At 47.9% G+C, this 17,531-nt stretch overlaps 1 protein-coding gene across 1 annotated transcript; it reads left to right on the top strand.

Annotated features, from left to right (window-relative positions):
• The first annotated feature begins 884 nt into the window (after window positions 1-884).
• Window positions 885-17,124, top strand: LOC144146782 (techylectin-5A-like). The gene is made up of 6 exons (XM_077678711.1): window positions 885-1,216; window positions 3,131-3,286; window positions 5,917-6,059; window positions 7,653-7,758; window positions 10,054-10,221; window positions 16,750-17,124. The coding sequence occupies exons 2-6, from the start codon at window positions 3,136-3,138 to the stop codon at window positions 17,046-17,048; spliced, it is 867 nt and encodes a 288-aa protein (XP_077534837.1). The 5' UTR covers window positions 885-1,216; window positions 3,131-3,135; the 3' UTR covers window positions 17,049-17,124.
• Window positions 17,125-17,531: the final 407 nt, after the last annotated feature.

Raw genomic sequence — 17,531 nt, 5'->3', positions numbered from 1 at the left:
TTTTATAATTGAGTTGGAAGACAACAGAGCCTTATGTAGAAATTCCCACAGAAGTTAAGTGCCCCATGCGGTGAAAATCAAATTTCATCGCAACCCATAGCCTACACATAGCCTAGGCGTGTAAACTCGCAGAGTATGGCTTTTGTTTGTTTCAAGCAAGAAGTTTTAGACATCACGATGTCCAATCGAGAGTGAGGGGATTTATTCGCGGACAACTGAAATGATTGTCTCTTCGTTTGCACAAAGCTTCGAATCGTTTTGTTCCGATCTGGTTCAATTAGATGTACTCCGTGGCAGTCGTATAAAACACAATTAAATGCTTAGGCGCACGAGGCGTGTTTTCTTTCTTACGTATTTCGTGCCTTCCCGAGCAAGATATCTCCGGGGGCCAACTTCTGCCCAGTGCAAGAAGCCGGCGCTTCCTTGGCTTTGTCATATTGCTCACCAACGTCGCCGCAGGGTAATGATTGCTCGCGCGGTTTTCCCATGAGTAATTCCAAGCTTGCTGCGGGAAGAGACACCACCGCGAGACGCAGGGTCGTTCGTTGCTTTGTGATGCTGAGGAAAACACATGGTTAGTGACCGTTCGACCTCAGAGAGGAGGACGCGGCGTCAGTTTTCCTCATCTGTTTTTCTTTTGTGCGCTGCTTTCTTTAACTTCCCCCTCTCGCTACCCACCTAACCTCCTTGCTTTTTCCCTACGTGCCACATGGGACTGAGCAATTTGCAGGTCTGTGGACTGTATTGTTTTTTCCGCACGTGCCGTGTTAAAAGCAGTGAAGTCAAAACATGTTTACAAAATACCAACAAAAGTAACATTGCAATCTCTATCTCCCCCTCCCTGCCCTTTGTGGTTGTACGTCTCTCGCCATCTGTTGCTCTCTCAGATCTCTTGCTAATTGAAGCGCCCTTGAGATACCCGCGGCCACAAGATTGCTGCTTGCCATTGCCGTTCATTGCCCGCATTCGCTTGGTTCGCTGTTGCTGAGAGCGGTACTGTCAGCGCCACTTGCCACACGCGAGTGCAAGTGCGGGCCCTCCGCCGGGAACGAGATGTATTGCCCAGCTGAGGATCAGTGCGACTGTGTGAGCTCAAGGGGTGGGACGTTGGACTGCACCGCGATGACTCGGCTGGGATAAGAAATATCGGCGCTAACCTGAACCAAGAACCGTCAAACTGTCATATTTCTTGAGCGGCTACAAGACATCGTCACCGGTACGTGCGACATCACCCTCATTTTAAAGACAATACAGTGTATTTTTGTTTACCTTCACTGAAACAATTGTTCTTGCTGTTCGACTGTCTGTGACTCCCTCGATTCAGCCGCAGGACCAAAAGTTTGAAAGAAAGCCTGAAGAAAAAGCATATACTGAGAAAACTGTTTCTAGCTGCTTGAACCCTTGGCGTGTATTTAAGTATGAACAGTGCTCAGTAAAAAAAAAAAGTATTAGGCATATTTGGAGCGAAACATGAGTACATAAGAGACCGCAACAGGGTTCTTTTAATTTCAAATAGACGTAGGGTCGGTATTTAACAACCGAGGTACAACGGTGTGGAGGAAATGTGAGGTAAAAGTAAATGCTAAAAAAGTGCCTCCTGGAGTTGTTGCACGAATAGTGAAAAGAAGAGATTCCTACGCATGACTGGCGAGTATTTCAAAAGGGAAGAAACCTGAATTGCATCAAGTTTAATAGCCTCTATTGGAGGTTGGGAGAGGGGAAGAGGACAGGGGGAGGGTTTTGGGGAAGCATAAATGGTGTTAACCGCAGGGGCGCTATAAGGATTGTCTTTAGATGACATTTTCAGCAAACATGATGCGGGGTCATTTTTTTCAGCTGTTGGCAATTGAAAAAAAAAGCAGGCGTGGATGTACCAACGTCGTTGCCACCCTTTCCATGGCGACTTAATGTACACTACGTTAGTTGATGATGAGCGTAAGACCACGGTCTAAAAGTATGTCTTTTTTTCCTAAATGCAAGGCGTTCGAACCAGACAGGAGGGAAACCGTCGCCTTCTATGGCAGCCAGATAACATCACAAGCTGTAGGTGCAGGTTAAAAAAGCCATGAAGACAAAACTCAAGTCTGTGTTATTCGAAAGATTTTGTGTTTTATAGTGCCCCAGCGCTTGTCCGAATGCAAACGATGCTTTCTTCACTGAGAAATTATTTAATGTAAGTTAAAATTTTGATTTTCCCGCTAAATCGTGCGTTTTTGTCGTCTGCAATGACATTACAGGGCCATCTTTACCGTTTGTGAACTAGATGGCGCCACCACACCGTGGCAAGCCGTTTTCTGCCTTTGTTTGGGAACGTATTTTTACCTGGCTTGTTTTGTTCATGGAGACAATCGTTCCGTGAAACACGGTGCTCGCTCGACAAATACGGTCACGTAAGACATCGTCGCTTGCGTCAAGCGGCCAGTGTCGTCTGAAACAACCCTAAAGCCCCGCAGTCCTGTGCAGCTAAACCAAGCATGGTGCGCGCAGTACCAAGAGCAGTACTCATCGGTACTTCTATGTTTACGTGTGCTTTCGTAACTTCGACTGTTTGTCCCACCATTCTTAAGGCTTTAAAAAGAATGCGCCCTAAATTTAAGCGCAAATAGCTCGTTCGGCAAGCTTAGAAGTTCTGCCTAATTAGCGTTTGCTTTTGCCCCCCTCCGCCAATCGCAGAGCTGTCTGGTATGACATCCTAGGTTCTGTTGCGGGAAATTAGCTAGTAGGTCGCATGGCCATTCCCTTTTTTCCTAGTTATGTAGCTTATTTGGGCGAAGCTTACGTTCAAAGTGGTGTCAGTATGATTCTAACGAGGCAATCTTTTGAATAAATCAAACTTGTGTTTTCTCTTCATGGCTCCTTTAAGCTAGCGGATCCGTCGCGGGAAACGAAACTGCGGCCATCGCGATCGACATTTAACTGCGCAACCCCGGCACGAGTTTTGGACGCTATCAGTTCGTCCATCAGGTGCAATTACCTTCCCCTTCGTTGCTGCAGCTACGAAGCTTTGTAGTCCTCGTTGGTCTTTGTTGTGACATCTTTGTTACTTGCCCGCGCCCTCAGCAGTGGGCCATTTCGCCTCCTATGTATATTCTTTATCCGTGCCCGAAGATAATATGACCTTCGCTCGCAGGAACTATGGCCATTCCGTCCTCACCCTGGATGTTGCTGGTCACCGTCGTGGTTTGTTGTTCAGCTGGTGCCTTGGGTGCCCCAAGTGTGCAGCCTTCCATAGCGCAAGCCGAAGCGCGACTGAATGAACTCAGCCAAATAATGTCGGACATAAAAAGTGAGTCGGGAAATGGGGCTAATGCTTCCACCAAAGCGTACGCGGTGGAAGTAACTGTATCGTGTACATGCCATATTGAACGTGCACTTTCAGACACACACACACGTTCCCCACAGCTTCTTGAATGAATCTCTTGTGTTTTCTCATACGCAGACACACAAAATAAGAAGTGTAAGAAGATGTCAAATAAGGGGATGAAATGTATTCACAGTGGCAAGCACGCGGAAGCACAAGGGACGATAAATGTTGGAACGGCGCAGACGCCGTCCCCTTTCCCTTGTAATCGTCTTGTCCCTCTTGTCGTGTCTTGTCCTTAGCTGTGCCGGCAGCGCTTATTTACAATCAAGGAATGTCCCCTTGGTTGTGCAATAACGCTAACACGGCTCGTCGAACTATACCAGGGCTTGTGGAGACTTCTGTTATACTATCTTAATGGGAATTCCCAAAGCGGAATATCACTGCGTTGAGGGGCACTTACGTGTTGTATGTTAAATGTCAGGACCATGAATGCATTTCTTTTCAATAAAATGTTGCAAACAAGCAATTACATGTGGTGTTAGGACCAGGTTGGGGACCCGGCACCCCCAAGCGCGGTACTCGTCGCTAATCAGCGCGTTGTCGGTATCGGCTTGTGCCACGTGCCAATCCGCATTGAATACAGGGGTTCACAAACCCTGCGTGAACCGCACCAGTTCCACTGTGAGTGATTTCAGAGGCAACGAGGTAGGCGAGTCCGAGAACGCGACTCCACGAGCCACCCCCGCACGGGTGATTCTGATGAATAGAGACAGCACATACAAGGAAGGAGACGACTTCGGAGACGCGGGCCATGAAATCGGTAATCGGCGAGCAACATGAGTCAAGCACCGAGACGCACTTCGTACTTGGAGAAAAAGGTCTCACCGTACCAGGGGCGCCATCGCATCCTCTCCCTCGTGGTCATGTGTGCAAGCAACATGGCAAGCAACCAGGACGGCTTCGCGCGATGGCGGAGCCTACAGCGCATGGAGGAAAGAATACTTAGTAGAGGCCCCTAGCATCCCAATGCATTGCAAAAAGTGTGGAGGAAGTGACGTCATTTTGAGCCCATAGACAGTGTTGCTTAGTTTCTTACGGCTGCGGTGGCTAAACCTGGCAAAATGCCACGGGAAATTTTTTTACGGCGCTTTGACTGTGGCTTCCTCGCTACGTTGGCAACACAGCGCGGCAGCCGCTGGGGCGGCGTCGTCGTCTGCAATATATGCACTACAGCTGATTTCGCAGCGTTTCTTCTACTTCCATTTCCTTTGTGGTCTAATTTTCGTTCGAAAACAACACCCGATGGTTAATAATTGGCGTGGTCGGTGAGCATAGTTGCCGTTATCTTGTGGCGATATCTCGTCGATTCGCGCAGTGGTTTTCAATCCTTATTGGTCTGCCGGTGAAAAGGTGCGCGTTGGCAGCTTCGGCAGCGTCGACCCACTTACTGCGGCGATTTGCTTCAGTTGGGAATCTATTCTGAATGAACACAAAATAAAGTGAGTCAGACACGTAGTGCTTCCGTTTTGCTCGACAAATACTTACCTGTGAACCTTGAGTGCGACCGGCAACCCGGCACGCAACAGTGAGGCATCTTGCAAACCACTGCAGCCAGTTATTCGCGTGAAATGAGATTAGACAGTTTTAGTTTCACGTGTGTACAGAGTTCATGTGCGCAAACGTGAAAAGCGTACGTAGTCCATGCGCATGTAGTTTGCAACTCGTGCGCGATACTCGCCGCGCGTAGGGTGCCTGGATTCCTGGCGCCATCTACGAACAGACACTGCAGCAGCCACTCGTGATCCCGCGAGCCTGTTGCTATGACGACGACGAACGCTACTTGGCCATGCTTAAGAGCTGAAAAATCGTCCTCCTATCTCAAAAACTGAGGCAGTTTTTCGATTGAATGGGCAAATTGAAGGCGAAATCAACAGCTTAGAACATGACATCGACGAAGCTGTTTTCGCTGCGAAGCGGGAGGGCATGGCGACGCCATGTTGGTGAAACCAAACCGGAAACAGCAGAGTATAGTGGGAACAAGCTCGGGGCTCAATGGGCTCATGTCATGGCGGCTGTGGCTTCACAAACGTGACGTCAGGGCCTCTCCTAGATTGGGGGTCTGTGATTGTACCAGACATTCGGGAATTAAATTTCCTAGGAGAACTCTAGGGACTCTGGCTGGAACAAAAAGGCGGTGTTGCGAGCCACCGAGTGTTGCTCTTACTGTCTGTGCGATTCGTTCGAGGCAGAGCATACAAACGTGTACTCATCATGTAATTACGTGCATAATGTTTTGCTCCCTAATCAGCAACTAGCAGTCTCTTGATGAACGTCTCCAATCACCAGTCAGGCCATCAAGATGGATTTCCCGAACCCGCGAATCCCAGCAGTGCGGAGAGCTGCTTTTTTGTATCTTAAGAAATATTTGTCAATTGCATGCGTGCTGTGCTCTTTGTACATTTGAAACACGGCATCAGTTTCAAGGATGTTCCGAGCCCCGGCCAGATCGCTTCTGTTCTCAATTTCAGTGTATTCGCATTGGCTCAGGTGGTCGTCCAAACAGTCCCTGTCCGCCGCACCCATATCTTCACGGATTATAACTTATTTTCCAGACAGCATTCGCTCCCGCCACTGTGAAGACCTCCGGCACGCGGGTCAAAGATTGAGCGGCGTCTACACCATCTTCCCCCTCGGGGCCGATCCAAACGGACAGACCGTCCACTGCGACATGCACACTGACGGCGGAGGATGGACGGTACGCCCATGCCTTTTATTCAGTGTGTATGTGAAGAAGATAAAGAACTTCGGAATGGAGCCCAGCGCGCCGAAGTTACGCGATGGTTGTGGTAGAGTCGGCAGCGCAATACATGGTTTCTTACCTTTTATGCGTCATCTGCTCTTTGAAGTGGCGAAGTGGCTCTTGTATGTGGGTACACACATACAAGAGCCATCTGTAAAATTTGAGTAGAGGACTTATAAATTAAATGGGTAAGTTCGTGAGTTTTGAAGTCGTAACAACGCACAACAGCTTGCTAAGGGGTGACCATGGCTGCTCACGTTAGGGATGGCCAGGTGGTCAAAATTAATCTCGAGCCCTTCACTGCGGCGCGCCCAATAGCCAAGGTGTAGCCTCGGCACATTAAACGCCACAATCAATTATTCAATGCGTCTATCAGCCAATTACAAATAAACAAATAAATAAATAAATAAATAAATGTCATTAAGTAATTAAACAAATGTTCAACCGCCAGTCCAATAATAAATCCATAAACCAGCCAGCCAGTCATTTAATAAATTAATTAATGGGCTCCAAAAACCTTTCGATTCATGGCCAATCCCCCACGCTGGTACGTGAAACAAAAGAAAAAAAAATACGCCCATCTTCCCGCGAGGGAACCCTGGTGTGATGCGACGCATCGGGGAGTTCAATTGGTGTTTCTGTTGGGTTGATTATCTAAATCGGGTGAAATGTGTTGTGACGCGAAGTCCAAAGAGAGCGAGCGCTGACTGAACCGCCCCATCGCGCTACCCGCTTTATATTCACAGCGCCTGAAGGAGAGGAGACAGCGGAGGACAGTCGCGCATGCGCACACTTGCGCGACGGGAGAGGAGCGAAGCGCGCGCACGCAGCTGTTGTTTATGATAATGAGACGGAGTTATAGTTTATAGTGTTGCGCACAGCTGTCGGAGAGAAGAGCGGAGGAGAGTCGCGCATGCGCAGGTGGCGTGCGGACGCCGCCGATGCCGACGCCGACGCCGACGCAGGAGGGACATGCCTCAGAGCAAGAGATGGGTCGCATGTAAGAAAACAACCGCGACAACGGATTAATTTAACGTCGTGGTGACGCCGCAACAGGGACGCCGCATTTTACAGAGGCAAAATTTTACGTACAAGCCGCAGTGCCACTGGGCGACTCTGCAACGGATAGAAATTTTCTTATACCCCGCGTGACACGCATTTCTCGTGACTACATTGACTAATTGGGATTTTTGCTTTTCGCCACCGACGAAAGCTTTTTTTTTTTTTTGCAGATAAGTAAGCGGAATCAATGCGGCAATGTACGGAAACATCCGCAGCTAATTCCCTTCACGACTAGAAGCCGCCGTACTACCGAACGTACATTCTGGATATTCGCCAGAACATCACGGTTCCGCTTAGTAGAATATTAGCAAAATAACGCTGTTATTTTTCTTAGGTAAAAAAAAAATACCCCTGGAGGTTAAATGCGGCCAAAGTATAATTTGGAATTGTGATATTAGAGATTTAACGAGAGATGGCGCCTTTGGACGTATCGCAGAGGCGTCTCATGCCGCACGATGTATTTCTCCTACCCCGTGGCTCCCGCAGGTGATCCAGAGACGGGGACAATTCGGGAACAACGCCTACTACTTCTACCGAAACTGGACGGAGTACGCCACGGGCTTCGGTGACCCAGCGAAAGAATACTGGATCGGTACGAAGGGACAAAACGAGCACCGTTTTCTGCGGTTACCCGAGTGCGCCTGCTTGAAGCCGCTGTAGCACAGTATTTCGAGCACTTGCTAAATGCGCGAGAAATCGTCGCATTGGTTCGTTCTTTGTTTACGCTTTGGGTTTTTGAAACTTCTACGATCGACTGGATGCACTTTCAGCGAAGGTTGGATGAACTATTCGCGAAGGTTTGACGCAAGTTTGTCGCGGTTTTGGTCTTAGAAAGCTCTCGCGCATCTCTCGACGCTTTTTAGGAAGGGATAACAATTTTTTTAGATGACACCACCGGTACCAATGAGAAAGATTTTGCTTTAATAATCGCGGTAAAGGCAAGATGACCCATTGAGCCAATGGGTATACGTTCGGGCAGTTTGTGCATACAGGCGTTGGCTGCCAACTCGATTGGAATATTGAGTGGTTATGTTGGCATCTCAGCAAGGGCGTCGGCAGGATTTTGTCTTAAGGGGGGCAAACGCACTGCATCGCGGGGGAAGAGAAAGTGGGTGTGGGAGAGGGGCAAAGTGCTAGGGTGACTCGGGGGGGGGGGGGGGGGGGGTATCAATGGCGCTTTTGCACCCCCCTGCTGACGTCTATGCATCTCAGCTAATGGGATTTTGGGTGCCATCATAGCGACGCTGGTCACGCTGACATTGATTTTTTCAGAACGGATTATGTATGATTATCCCCTTGAAGAACTATATTTTATTGCATTTGCGGTTGCGAGACTGCTTATGATTATGCCAAAGACAGCGAAGTTACGAATTATTGACGAAAAGTTGGGCAATTTGGTTAATAAATGCTCGGTACGTTGCACTTTCACTTAGGGGAGAACACAAAAAAGAAGTACACCAGACGAAGATGAATCACCGATAAACGCGAATAAGTTCTGTTTTTTTTTTCTCTTATGTGCCGATGAGGTAGCCTGTATGGGTGTCTAGTAAAAACTCAGTTAAAGTATAGCGTTCGTACACTGCATTTCTTGGTGTTCCGTCCTGTAGCGCTAGTACATCGTACCCAGCAAGCGAAGCGTTCGGGAACCCCCTTCGCGCACACATTTGGGTTTTGGAACAGCTGTTCCACTTCTAAACGTTTTTTGGCATGCACATATTGCTTTGTTTTCATTAAACAATACAATTGGTTAATTTTATGAACAGTTGAAGTTCTGGCTGGCTCTTTTAGTTCGTGAGAAAGCGTAACGACAAAGTAAAGCGTTCTCAGTTTTCTGCTGACGTGAATGGTGACGCGTTATGTTCATTCGAAGCTAACTACGCGTTGCTTTTACTTCAAGGTAGTGGGTAACGTACCTGATTAGTTTTATCGGTTACGTGGCAGCGCTACCTGTTTGGAATAACGACGACTTCCCACCGGACAATTTGAAATATTGGATGAATCGGATCAACTTCCGAGCGCGGTCGTCACCACCGTGCTTTAAAATACGGAGAATAGTCAAAACACCGATAAGGTCGGTGTTGACTCCTAACTTGGAGCTAAAGCTTCGTGCACTTAACGTTGACGACATATTTGTCACAGGGGGGGGGGGAGGGGGGGGGGCTATTAAAGCGACCCTGCTATACTTCCAATGAACGCTTTCAGTATTTACCTCTCGTCTGGGAGCACTGCGAAAGCTATAGGTATCGCCAGCCAAGCATTCCGCAATGGCTGATTTTCTCGTCGGAGCAGATACTCCTCACGTTTATGCTTTGCTTTTGTGCCTTTCTTTTTAAAGCGACTATCGAATGCGTGCATTGCTGCAACTGAAGAAAAGCGGCCAATAGCCGCTATACCGCTGTAATAACGTACTTTCAGCGCTTGAACAACACCAAGACAAAAAAGAGAGAAAAATGTTTAGAGCAAGTTTCTAAGTTATCTGATGGACGGAGAGCAGCAATTTGTGACTGGGGTTCTTTGCGATCCCTAATCTATGTGCTGGGTTTGTTGGAGAGCAAGCATTTAAGATTACGAAAGATTCCGAACACTATTTTAAGTTCAAAAAAGTGTGGCAGGGTCTCTGTAAAACATCAATTTCTGAATATAAATTCTATCCCTTGCGCTGTTTGCTATTTTATTATTTCCCGCATCAAAACAATAAATGTCGAAATGAATGAGTGCGTTACGACGTCCCGTTACTTGCGCTCCACATTTGTTACGTTGTTTTCTACATTACTTAACATTAGGAAAATTTGAGACTACTCGTTATGTCCGAGGCAGCTTTTAATCTATTCTGATGGCTCCTTTGAGAATTTTTCCCGAACTATGTTTTTTTTTTCCTATCACGCAGGCAACAAGGCTTTGCATGCCTTGACAGCCAGCCCTGAAGAGATGGCGCTCAGGATTCAGTTGACCAACGGAACTGGCGAGACTGTCTCGGTCGAGTACGAGACCTTTCGCGTTGGCTCCGAGGATGATTTCTTCCAGTTGGAGCTAGGAAAGCATCTGGGACCACCAGGTATGAAGTTTCCTTGGATTGTACTATATGCCCAGCTCCGCGACGGGGCACGCCGGCGTAGCACTGAAAACAGGGGTAACAAGAGTGATCATCTGTGGGAGGGAGTGGAGGGGGTAGAACGCGCCGTTACTAGTCTTAGTGATAAATTGAAGGGCACTCGGAGGTGATAGGGCAAAGGCGTGCGAAAGAGTAAACCTGGTAATCAGATTACAGTAAGTACTCTCGGCTAAGTTCAAGGCATTCGAACCTGCAATGCAAGTGGTGTACAAAATGGGAAATGAGAAAAAAACAAGTGCAAGAGAGGGGAACTTCAAACGATCCCGAGGGCGTACCTGAGCTTGCACCGAAACAGGTGGAATAAAATTTGAGGCGTACAACACTATTTACCCAATTTGGCGCCCAGTCCTGGCCAGGCGAATAAGAAACAAAACCTTACGATAACCAAGGTTTTCAGTTCATGCGGGCATTGACTGTGAGGGGTCTTCTCAGACAAAACGCCCCTGGGTAGTCCCCGCGAGCTGATCCGTCAGAATCAGCAGATATCGGTTGTCGTGTTTATTTGAGATGGCGAGCCCTGGCCCTCTCACCTCTGATTTTAAAAAAATCTGAGGACGGTTTCACGAAATGAACCCGTACTTCACGTGAGCGTGGGTTTCCGATTTCGGTCGCTATTTTTGCCTAAATATTTTATGGTTACCTGCCTTTTTCTTCTTATTTTTTGTTTGTCGATTTCTTAAAACCCACTGCAAGGTAGAGTAATTACAAAGGCGAATTTAAACGCCATGCCAGCTGCACCACTGACCTCATTCTTGCCTCTGTACCAACTTTTATCGCTGAGCTTCATATACGCGCGACATAAATCTTTAGTGTCAAAGAATATACGCGCGCACGCAACACAGCAGGTCGTTTCACTGAGCTGAATGCGTGTTGTAGGTAGCCCTAGTGTGGGGGGAACACTGCTTGGTTATGCTCGGCAGCAAACGACCCGCTTTGAACGCTCCCGCCTACAGCGCCACGCAGCATTGTCTTGCACTGCGCTGTCTTGTTCACGCGACACTGACACTGCTGCGAAATGTGACCATGGTGAAAAAGCTTCACACTTCACACTCCGACAGAGAGAGAGAGAGAGAGAGAGAGAGAGAGAGAGAGAGAGAGAGAGAGAGAGAGAGAGAGAGAGAGAGAGAGAGAGAGAGAGAGAGAGAGAGAGTAAACGTTTTTTTGCGAGAAGCAATGAAGTAGTCCTTAGTCAAAGACCCCTGGAGCTCTTCCAGACTGAGCAGCCCTCAACACCAGCAGGCGCTGATCACTAAAGTCGCTGCCCGTGTGAGCTCTCTTGCAAATCTTGCAAGAACAATGGAAGGGATTGTGGAAATGTAGTGGGGCGTGGTCGCAGACCCCTACCATATCAAAGAGCTTCCCGGGGGCTTCGGAGAAGCGGCATAGCGGGGAATACAGGTTGAGTTGCAATATATGGTGTTTAGTTCGATGGGGAAAGGAATACGTCTGGAGTGCACGGACCGGCCGCTACTCCGTTTTCGTTGGGATTTAATGCGGTGCTGGGTAGGTGATACATCCTAGCTTACAGCGCCGTGTTATCTCCTGATATGTGATCATCGGGATCCGCCTGTCACGAACGCTTCGCCTCTTTTTTGGCTCTTCTTTGGCTGCCGCCGACGCATTCATATGGGTTGAAACACTGGTATATGGTTATCGCGATGGAATGCAACTTTATTGAAAATTTTGATATTCCGGGAAACGCTGATCTTCAGGAGTGCGGACCCACGAGGACGTGTAAAAAAATAAAGCCGTTCCACTCACTGTGAAAGCTGTCCGAAGTGCAGAGCATTGGTTCGCCATAACGGGCTGTACCACCGTTATCCGCTAACAGCTACGACCACATGCAATTAAAATTTCCCGCCTTCGCAGTGCTCGCGCGCCCCCTGCCTGAAACTGCGCCAGCGGGAGTACTGTTTTATTTGTGCTTTTCTCCCCGCCCGTGCCGGCGTTGCACTGCGACATTTTGCGTTTACTATCGTAAAAACCAACCCAACGGGTGTCCTTAACTAAAGGAACGCGGGCGCTTCCGGTAAATTACGTATATTTTTCCTCAAATGTACCCATAGTTTTTTTTGTGCTAAACAACGGGAAGATGTATGGCAAGCGCCAGCGTTTCGCGAGTTTCGAACGCTTACGACTATATAAACTGCGTGGATTTGGATGCCTCGGGGGTACGACGCCGCGAACAACAGCGTTACCCCGGGACGCCGCCTTGGTGCTCTATATACTTCGGTCGAGCGAGCGAGCTTGGACGACAAGGCGAGCGCCTAAAGTGCTCTGCACTTAAAAGTTCCAGAAAGGTTTCGTTCTCGTCGCCGATTTTCTATTTAAATAGGTCTCCTGCGCTGAAGTTTTCATCCCGAAGGAGCCGCGCGCATTCACCCATCACAGTGGCTTGAGGCGCCGTTAACTGGGTGGTTAATCGAGCGTTGGTAGCTGCCATCTCTCGTTGATGTCAATGAACGTGAATGTCAGCACTCTTCTTTAGATTATAACAGATGCCATTATTAGCAGCCTAGCCGGCAAAGCATTCTTATGCGAGACATGTGTAATAACGTGGGCAGAACAAATTGGGCTACAAAATCACTAACTCCTTTGTTTTCGGGATACAAACAACCTAAACTGCCACCTAAAAATTCAGAAGGCATCCATTCATGCTGCGTAAAAAGGACAGGTACACAGTGATACCAGTGTACAAAGGTACACCTTCATCTATCCCGCAGATTGTGGTGCAGGTTGGCAGACACTGGGCGATATCCGGCTGAAAATGTGGAGCAAAACGGCGGTTGGTACACTGCTAGATTTGCAGAGGCCTCTGACCGGCGCAACAGGCCTATAAGCATTGCGGTTTCAACTAAACGGAGAATGCGGCGCTAATGATTACCCACTTTCCGAAGAGGCACCTCATTCAGCGAGGAATTAAAAAAAAAAAAAAAAACGTGTGGTAATGTGTCCACCTGTGTCGCTTCGCTGCACAGCGCCCAACGTGACATGTGTCTTCGCGTGATACAGAACGTTAATTATACGCGGCCATAAGCTGCGCCAACAACCCATGATGACGTAAAACATACCAAATGACCATATATAATAAAATTAACACGAAGAATTTTTTTTTTTGCGAGAGTTTGCCTTACGGCATAACAGTTATACATAAAACAGCACATTGGTTTCACGCAGAAACGTCAGCAGAGACCGGTACTGAGGGCCCCATACCCACCGCTGTAGATCAGGGGTTCTCCCAGGATGGAGCCCTGTGCCCCGGAGATGTTGCAGGCGCGAAGTTTGAAGGGCAGGGCAGGTCCATACAAGGTGGCGCGTATCGGCTTCGGACGCAGGGACCATACAAAAGGGACAGGTGCTCGCAAACGGTGCGTGATAGCGGGCAGGCCAAGCGTGGGTCACTGCTGGGGATAAGGCCACCCCAAATGGAAGCCTCCACAGCAGGACCTCCTACCAGCGAGCGAGCCCACTGGGGAGGTCAGTTCCACGCGGTGGAAGTAAAGCACGCGTGGCGCGGTGGAGGTTCTTCTTTACCACCAGCGTTGAGTCCTTTTGCAATAAAAAAAATTGAATTTAGAAAGGAATAGCAACATAAAATTAAAGCACACCAGCTGGGGCTCGAACCCACGCCGCCAGTGAAAGTACCTCGCAGCAGCTCAATATTACAGCACCCACAGTGATAGCACACATGTGACGTGGGGCGCTGTGCAGCGAAGCGTTTGGAAATGTTTAATTGATTGATTGTGGGGTTTAACGCGCCGACGCAATGCAGGCGATGAGGCGCACCGTAGTGGAGGGCGCCGGATTAATTTTGACCACCTGGGGATCTTTATCGGGCGCCGAAATCTCGTACACACGGGCGTTTTTGCATTTCGCCTCCATCAGAAAAGCGGCCGCCGCGGCCGGGAATCGAACCCGCAACCTCGTGCTCAGCAGCGCAAAAGCGTTTGGAAATGACTTGTTGTGCTGCGAAAATATGTTTTGCGAAAGAAACAGTTATAAACCGACCTTAACAGCAGCCATATGGCTTCAAACGGCAGATGCATAGCTTTCTTATACCCCTGCTACACTGGCGTCCAGAATGCCTTTGAACCGAATGCCACTCGACTCCAATTAGTGGCTTTGAATGCCATTCAGAATTCGCCGTGCTCCACTACAAATTCGATGGCATTTGAAAAATTCAAAACATCACTCACCGTGCTGCGTAGCGCTGCTACCGTCGAGTCCTGTTTATATACATTAATGCAACAATCAAATTTAGAAGCAGTCTTTTGTGGTAAAATGGTATCAAAATATAAATACTGCAAGCTCTGGCACACTGTTTGCTTAATTGCGAATTGCAATCAAAGTTGTTTTTTTTTACTTTTGGGTGCATGTTTTGTGCTGTCTGGTCGCACTGGGTTGTCGCTTGCTCGCACTGGTGCCGAGAGTATGGGAATATTGCATCTTGATACCATGATTTAGGGGAATGAAAAGTAAACAACCCCCCGTTTAAAAACATTTCGTTTGTTATAAGTACGCCAGTAATATATTGGTTAATACTGACCTAAAACGCTCTTCGCGATTGTGCAAGAAATGGCATTATATACCTCCAATTCTCTCTCGGTGTGCTCATTCGGCTCGACTGTCATTTGAGCCGAATGTCATTACAAAAGCGATGAAGCAGCACACAAGTAGCATTTGAGTCGAATGACATTAGGCTCAAAGGCATTCGAGACGCCAGTGTAGCAGGGGTATTATAAACCCACAGATGAAAAAAAAATTCAAAAGATTCAAACCCGGAACCCTTCCTATTACGGTGGCCACTTTACCAACTGAGCTAATCAGGAGCTAGCCGTTTGCAGCATGAGAGCGAATGGATCAACAACTTGAGTTGCGGGACCACAATTAACCGACCAGCTTAGGGAAAATTCGAAAGGTGGAGTAAGTTTCTAGAATGTCAAATGTTCTCTTCGCAGAAACGTGCCCAACCTTGGCAATTTCCCCTTAACTGTTCCATTAGGAAAATGCGCTTTACTTATAAACTCCGGTACACCAGCAACACCAGCCAAAACACTTGCAATGAAGGCAATAAAGCTTCAATATTTTAAGTGGGAGCACAATCGAAGCGCACTGAATTTTGTGAAACTGAGACTACCCAGCCAATAGATAAGTTCAGTTCTAAAGAACCTATCAAGTGGATTCTGTGATGCTCATTTTTATCATTCTTCCATCGGCGGAAAGATAGGAGGGCCAGACATACCTGTACCTTTACGATATTAAGATTGCTAACTTTATTAACATTGTTATTACTAGTACGTCTGCTGCCGCTTCTACCATTGCTATTACACAGCCACTGCCTTTTCCTGACGCTGGGGATTATTTATGATATCAATTCGGCCGATGACCATATTAATAGCAGCTTTCTCGCTATTCAATTTAGACGCAGACTATACTCGGTTACAACTCAAGAACGCCTCCACCTCATGTAGTGTATCACTCCGCCAAAGCGCCGGACCCGTGACGTCAGTGCGCGCGCGTTTTGAAAGGGGTTTGCTGTGAATGCGTGATATCGTCTGCCTTGTCTCACGCAGTTTGTTTGTCGTCACTGGAGTCGTTTATAAGCATATTAAGTCCAAAAAATCACGGGAACGGCTCACGCCATGTTCAAAATATTCCCAGTAACGCCCTACGTGCGCCGCGCGGAGAAACATCCGGCTACGGTGATACGGCACAGCGGCAACTTCCGGTGCCGTTCTTAAGTTGTCACCGAGCATAGCACCTACTTCGTTTCCACCAGGGAACAGCATCATAATCTGGATCGCTTCTTTGGTTCCGTCAAATGTCATCTAAATTTCTTTAGGCGTATTTCTCCCGGTGATTTCCCGTTTGTATTGCACAACCCGTGTTAGTAGTTTTCGTATCGCACTTCTTTGTGTTGTCTATTTAAGAATTGTTGTTCTTACGCTACATGTACGTATCAAAGTAGTATATATTCTCATACATCCGTATCAAGCTCTGAAAAATGTGTGGGCTTATTTGGACGAGGTTGGCCTTATTTAGAAACTCTAAATTTTGTGCTGAAAGCTAAAAACAAGCGCATTAATCCGTGATCGCATGCGAAGCCCACGTCATTTTGTTTATTCCCGTGTCCCGGTTTCAAGGCCTTTTCTTCATACATAGGACATATTTGGAACCGAAGAACGTAAGCCATTGTAAACGCCGGCAAAACTCTTTGCTTTTTCAACAAGACACCCTTTCTCCCTGTTTCTGTCTATATGACGCAATATATTTTCGGGTTGTATGAGAACGGTTTGGTGCACCTTTAATGGTATGTAGGTTCGTCAATTGTTATTTTCGGGTTAAGGATTTTGTGTTAACCCTCAGCCATTCCAAGTCGTGTTGCCTGTTCCTGGCTGATTTATTTATTTATTTATTTATTTATTATTCTTACAAAGTATCTGGGGCTGGCCGTGATTTGCCTCTTTGCAGGGTGGGACGCACTCAGCGACGGCCACCAATGCAATTTCACGACCTTCGACCGAGACAACGACCGCGCTCGGCACAACTGCGCAGTGACCTTCCGCGGTGCATGGTGGCACCGCGACTGCCACCAGGCCAGCCTGAACGGCCTGAACCTGAACGGCGCCCACGACAGCTTCGCCGACGGCATCGAGTGGAGCCGACGCGGTGTGCCGGGAAGCTACTACCACTACTCTTACCCCAGGGTCACGATGATGATACGGCCCGTGGGATCGCAAATAGACAAGCGGAGCAACACCCTCACCTAGAGGCAGCCGGAAAACATTAACACCTTCATCCCTCCGTTGTGAGATCCAATTACGGAATAAACACATTGCATACGCAGCGTTTTCGTGCCTATTTGTTCGAAGCCTCCATTTGTGCTTCGTTTCGTTTTTAAATTCTGCTCTATAATTCAACCACGGAGTGGAATTCGACCAATAAAGAGTCAGAAGTTTACAAAAATTTCAAAGGGGCCATCTGGAGTCCATCTACGAGGAACTTCTGGCCCTGGCAGAAGACCCCCTGACTCCCTGTCCCCATCGGTCCAAATTACCGAACTCTTGGTTTTACTAATGTTTACTACCCCCTCCTAGTTTTCTTTTTTAAATTTGTGCTTCATTACAAATTCATGCCAGCTGTCCCTGACCCTTCGATAAACTCTTGCTTTATTTATAATCGCTTCGATGGCTCTGTGGCTAGGGCGCTGTGCTGCTGAGCGGCAATACGCGGGTTTAACCCTGGCCGCGGTG

The sequence above is a fragment of the Haemaphysalis longicornis genome, unplaced genomic scaffold (genome assembly GCF_048455015.1).
Source record: "Haemaphysalis longicornis isolate Haplotype H1 unplaced genomic scaffold, Haemaphysalis longicornis Haplotype H1 scaffold_7, whole genome shotgun sequence".
Taxonomy (NCBI): Eukaryota; Metazoa; Arthropoda; class Arachnida; order Ixodida; family Ixodidae; genus Haemaphysalis; species Haemaphysalis longicornis.
The sequence above is the reverse complement of the archived record's forward strand: the minus strand, read 5'-3'. Positions and strand labels throughout refer to the sequence as shown.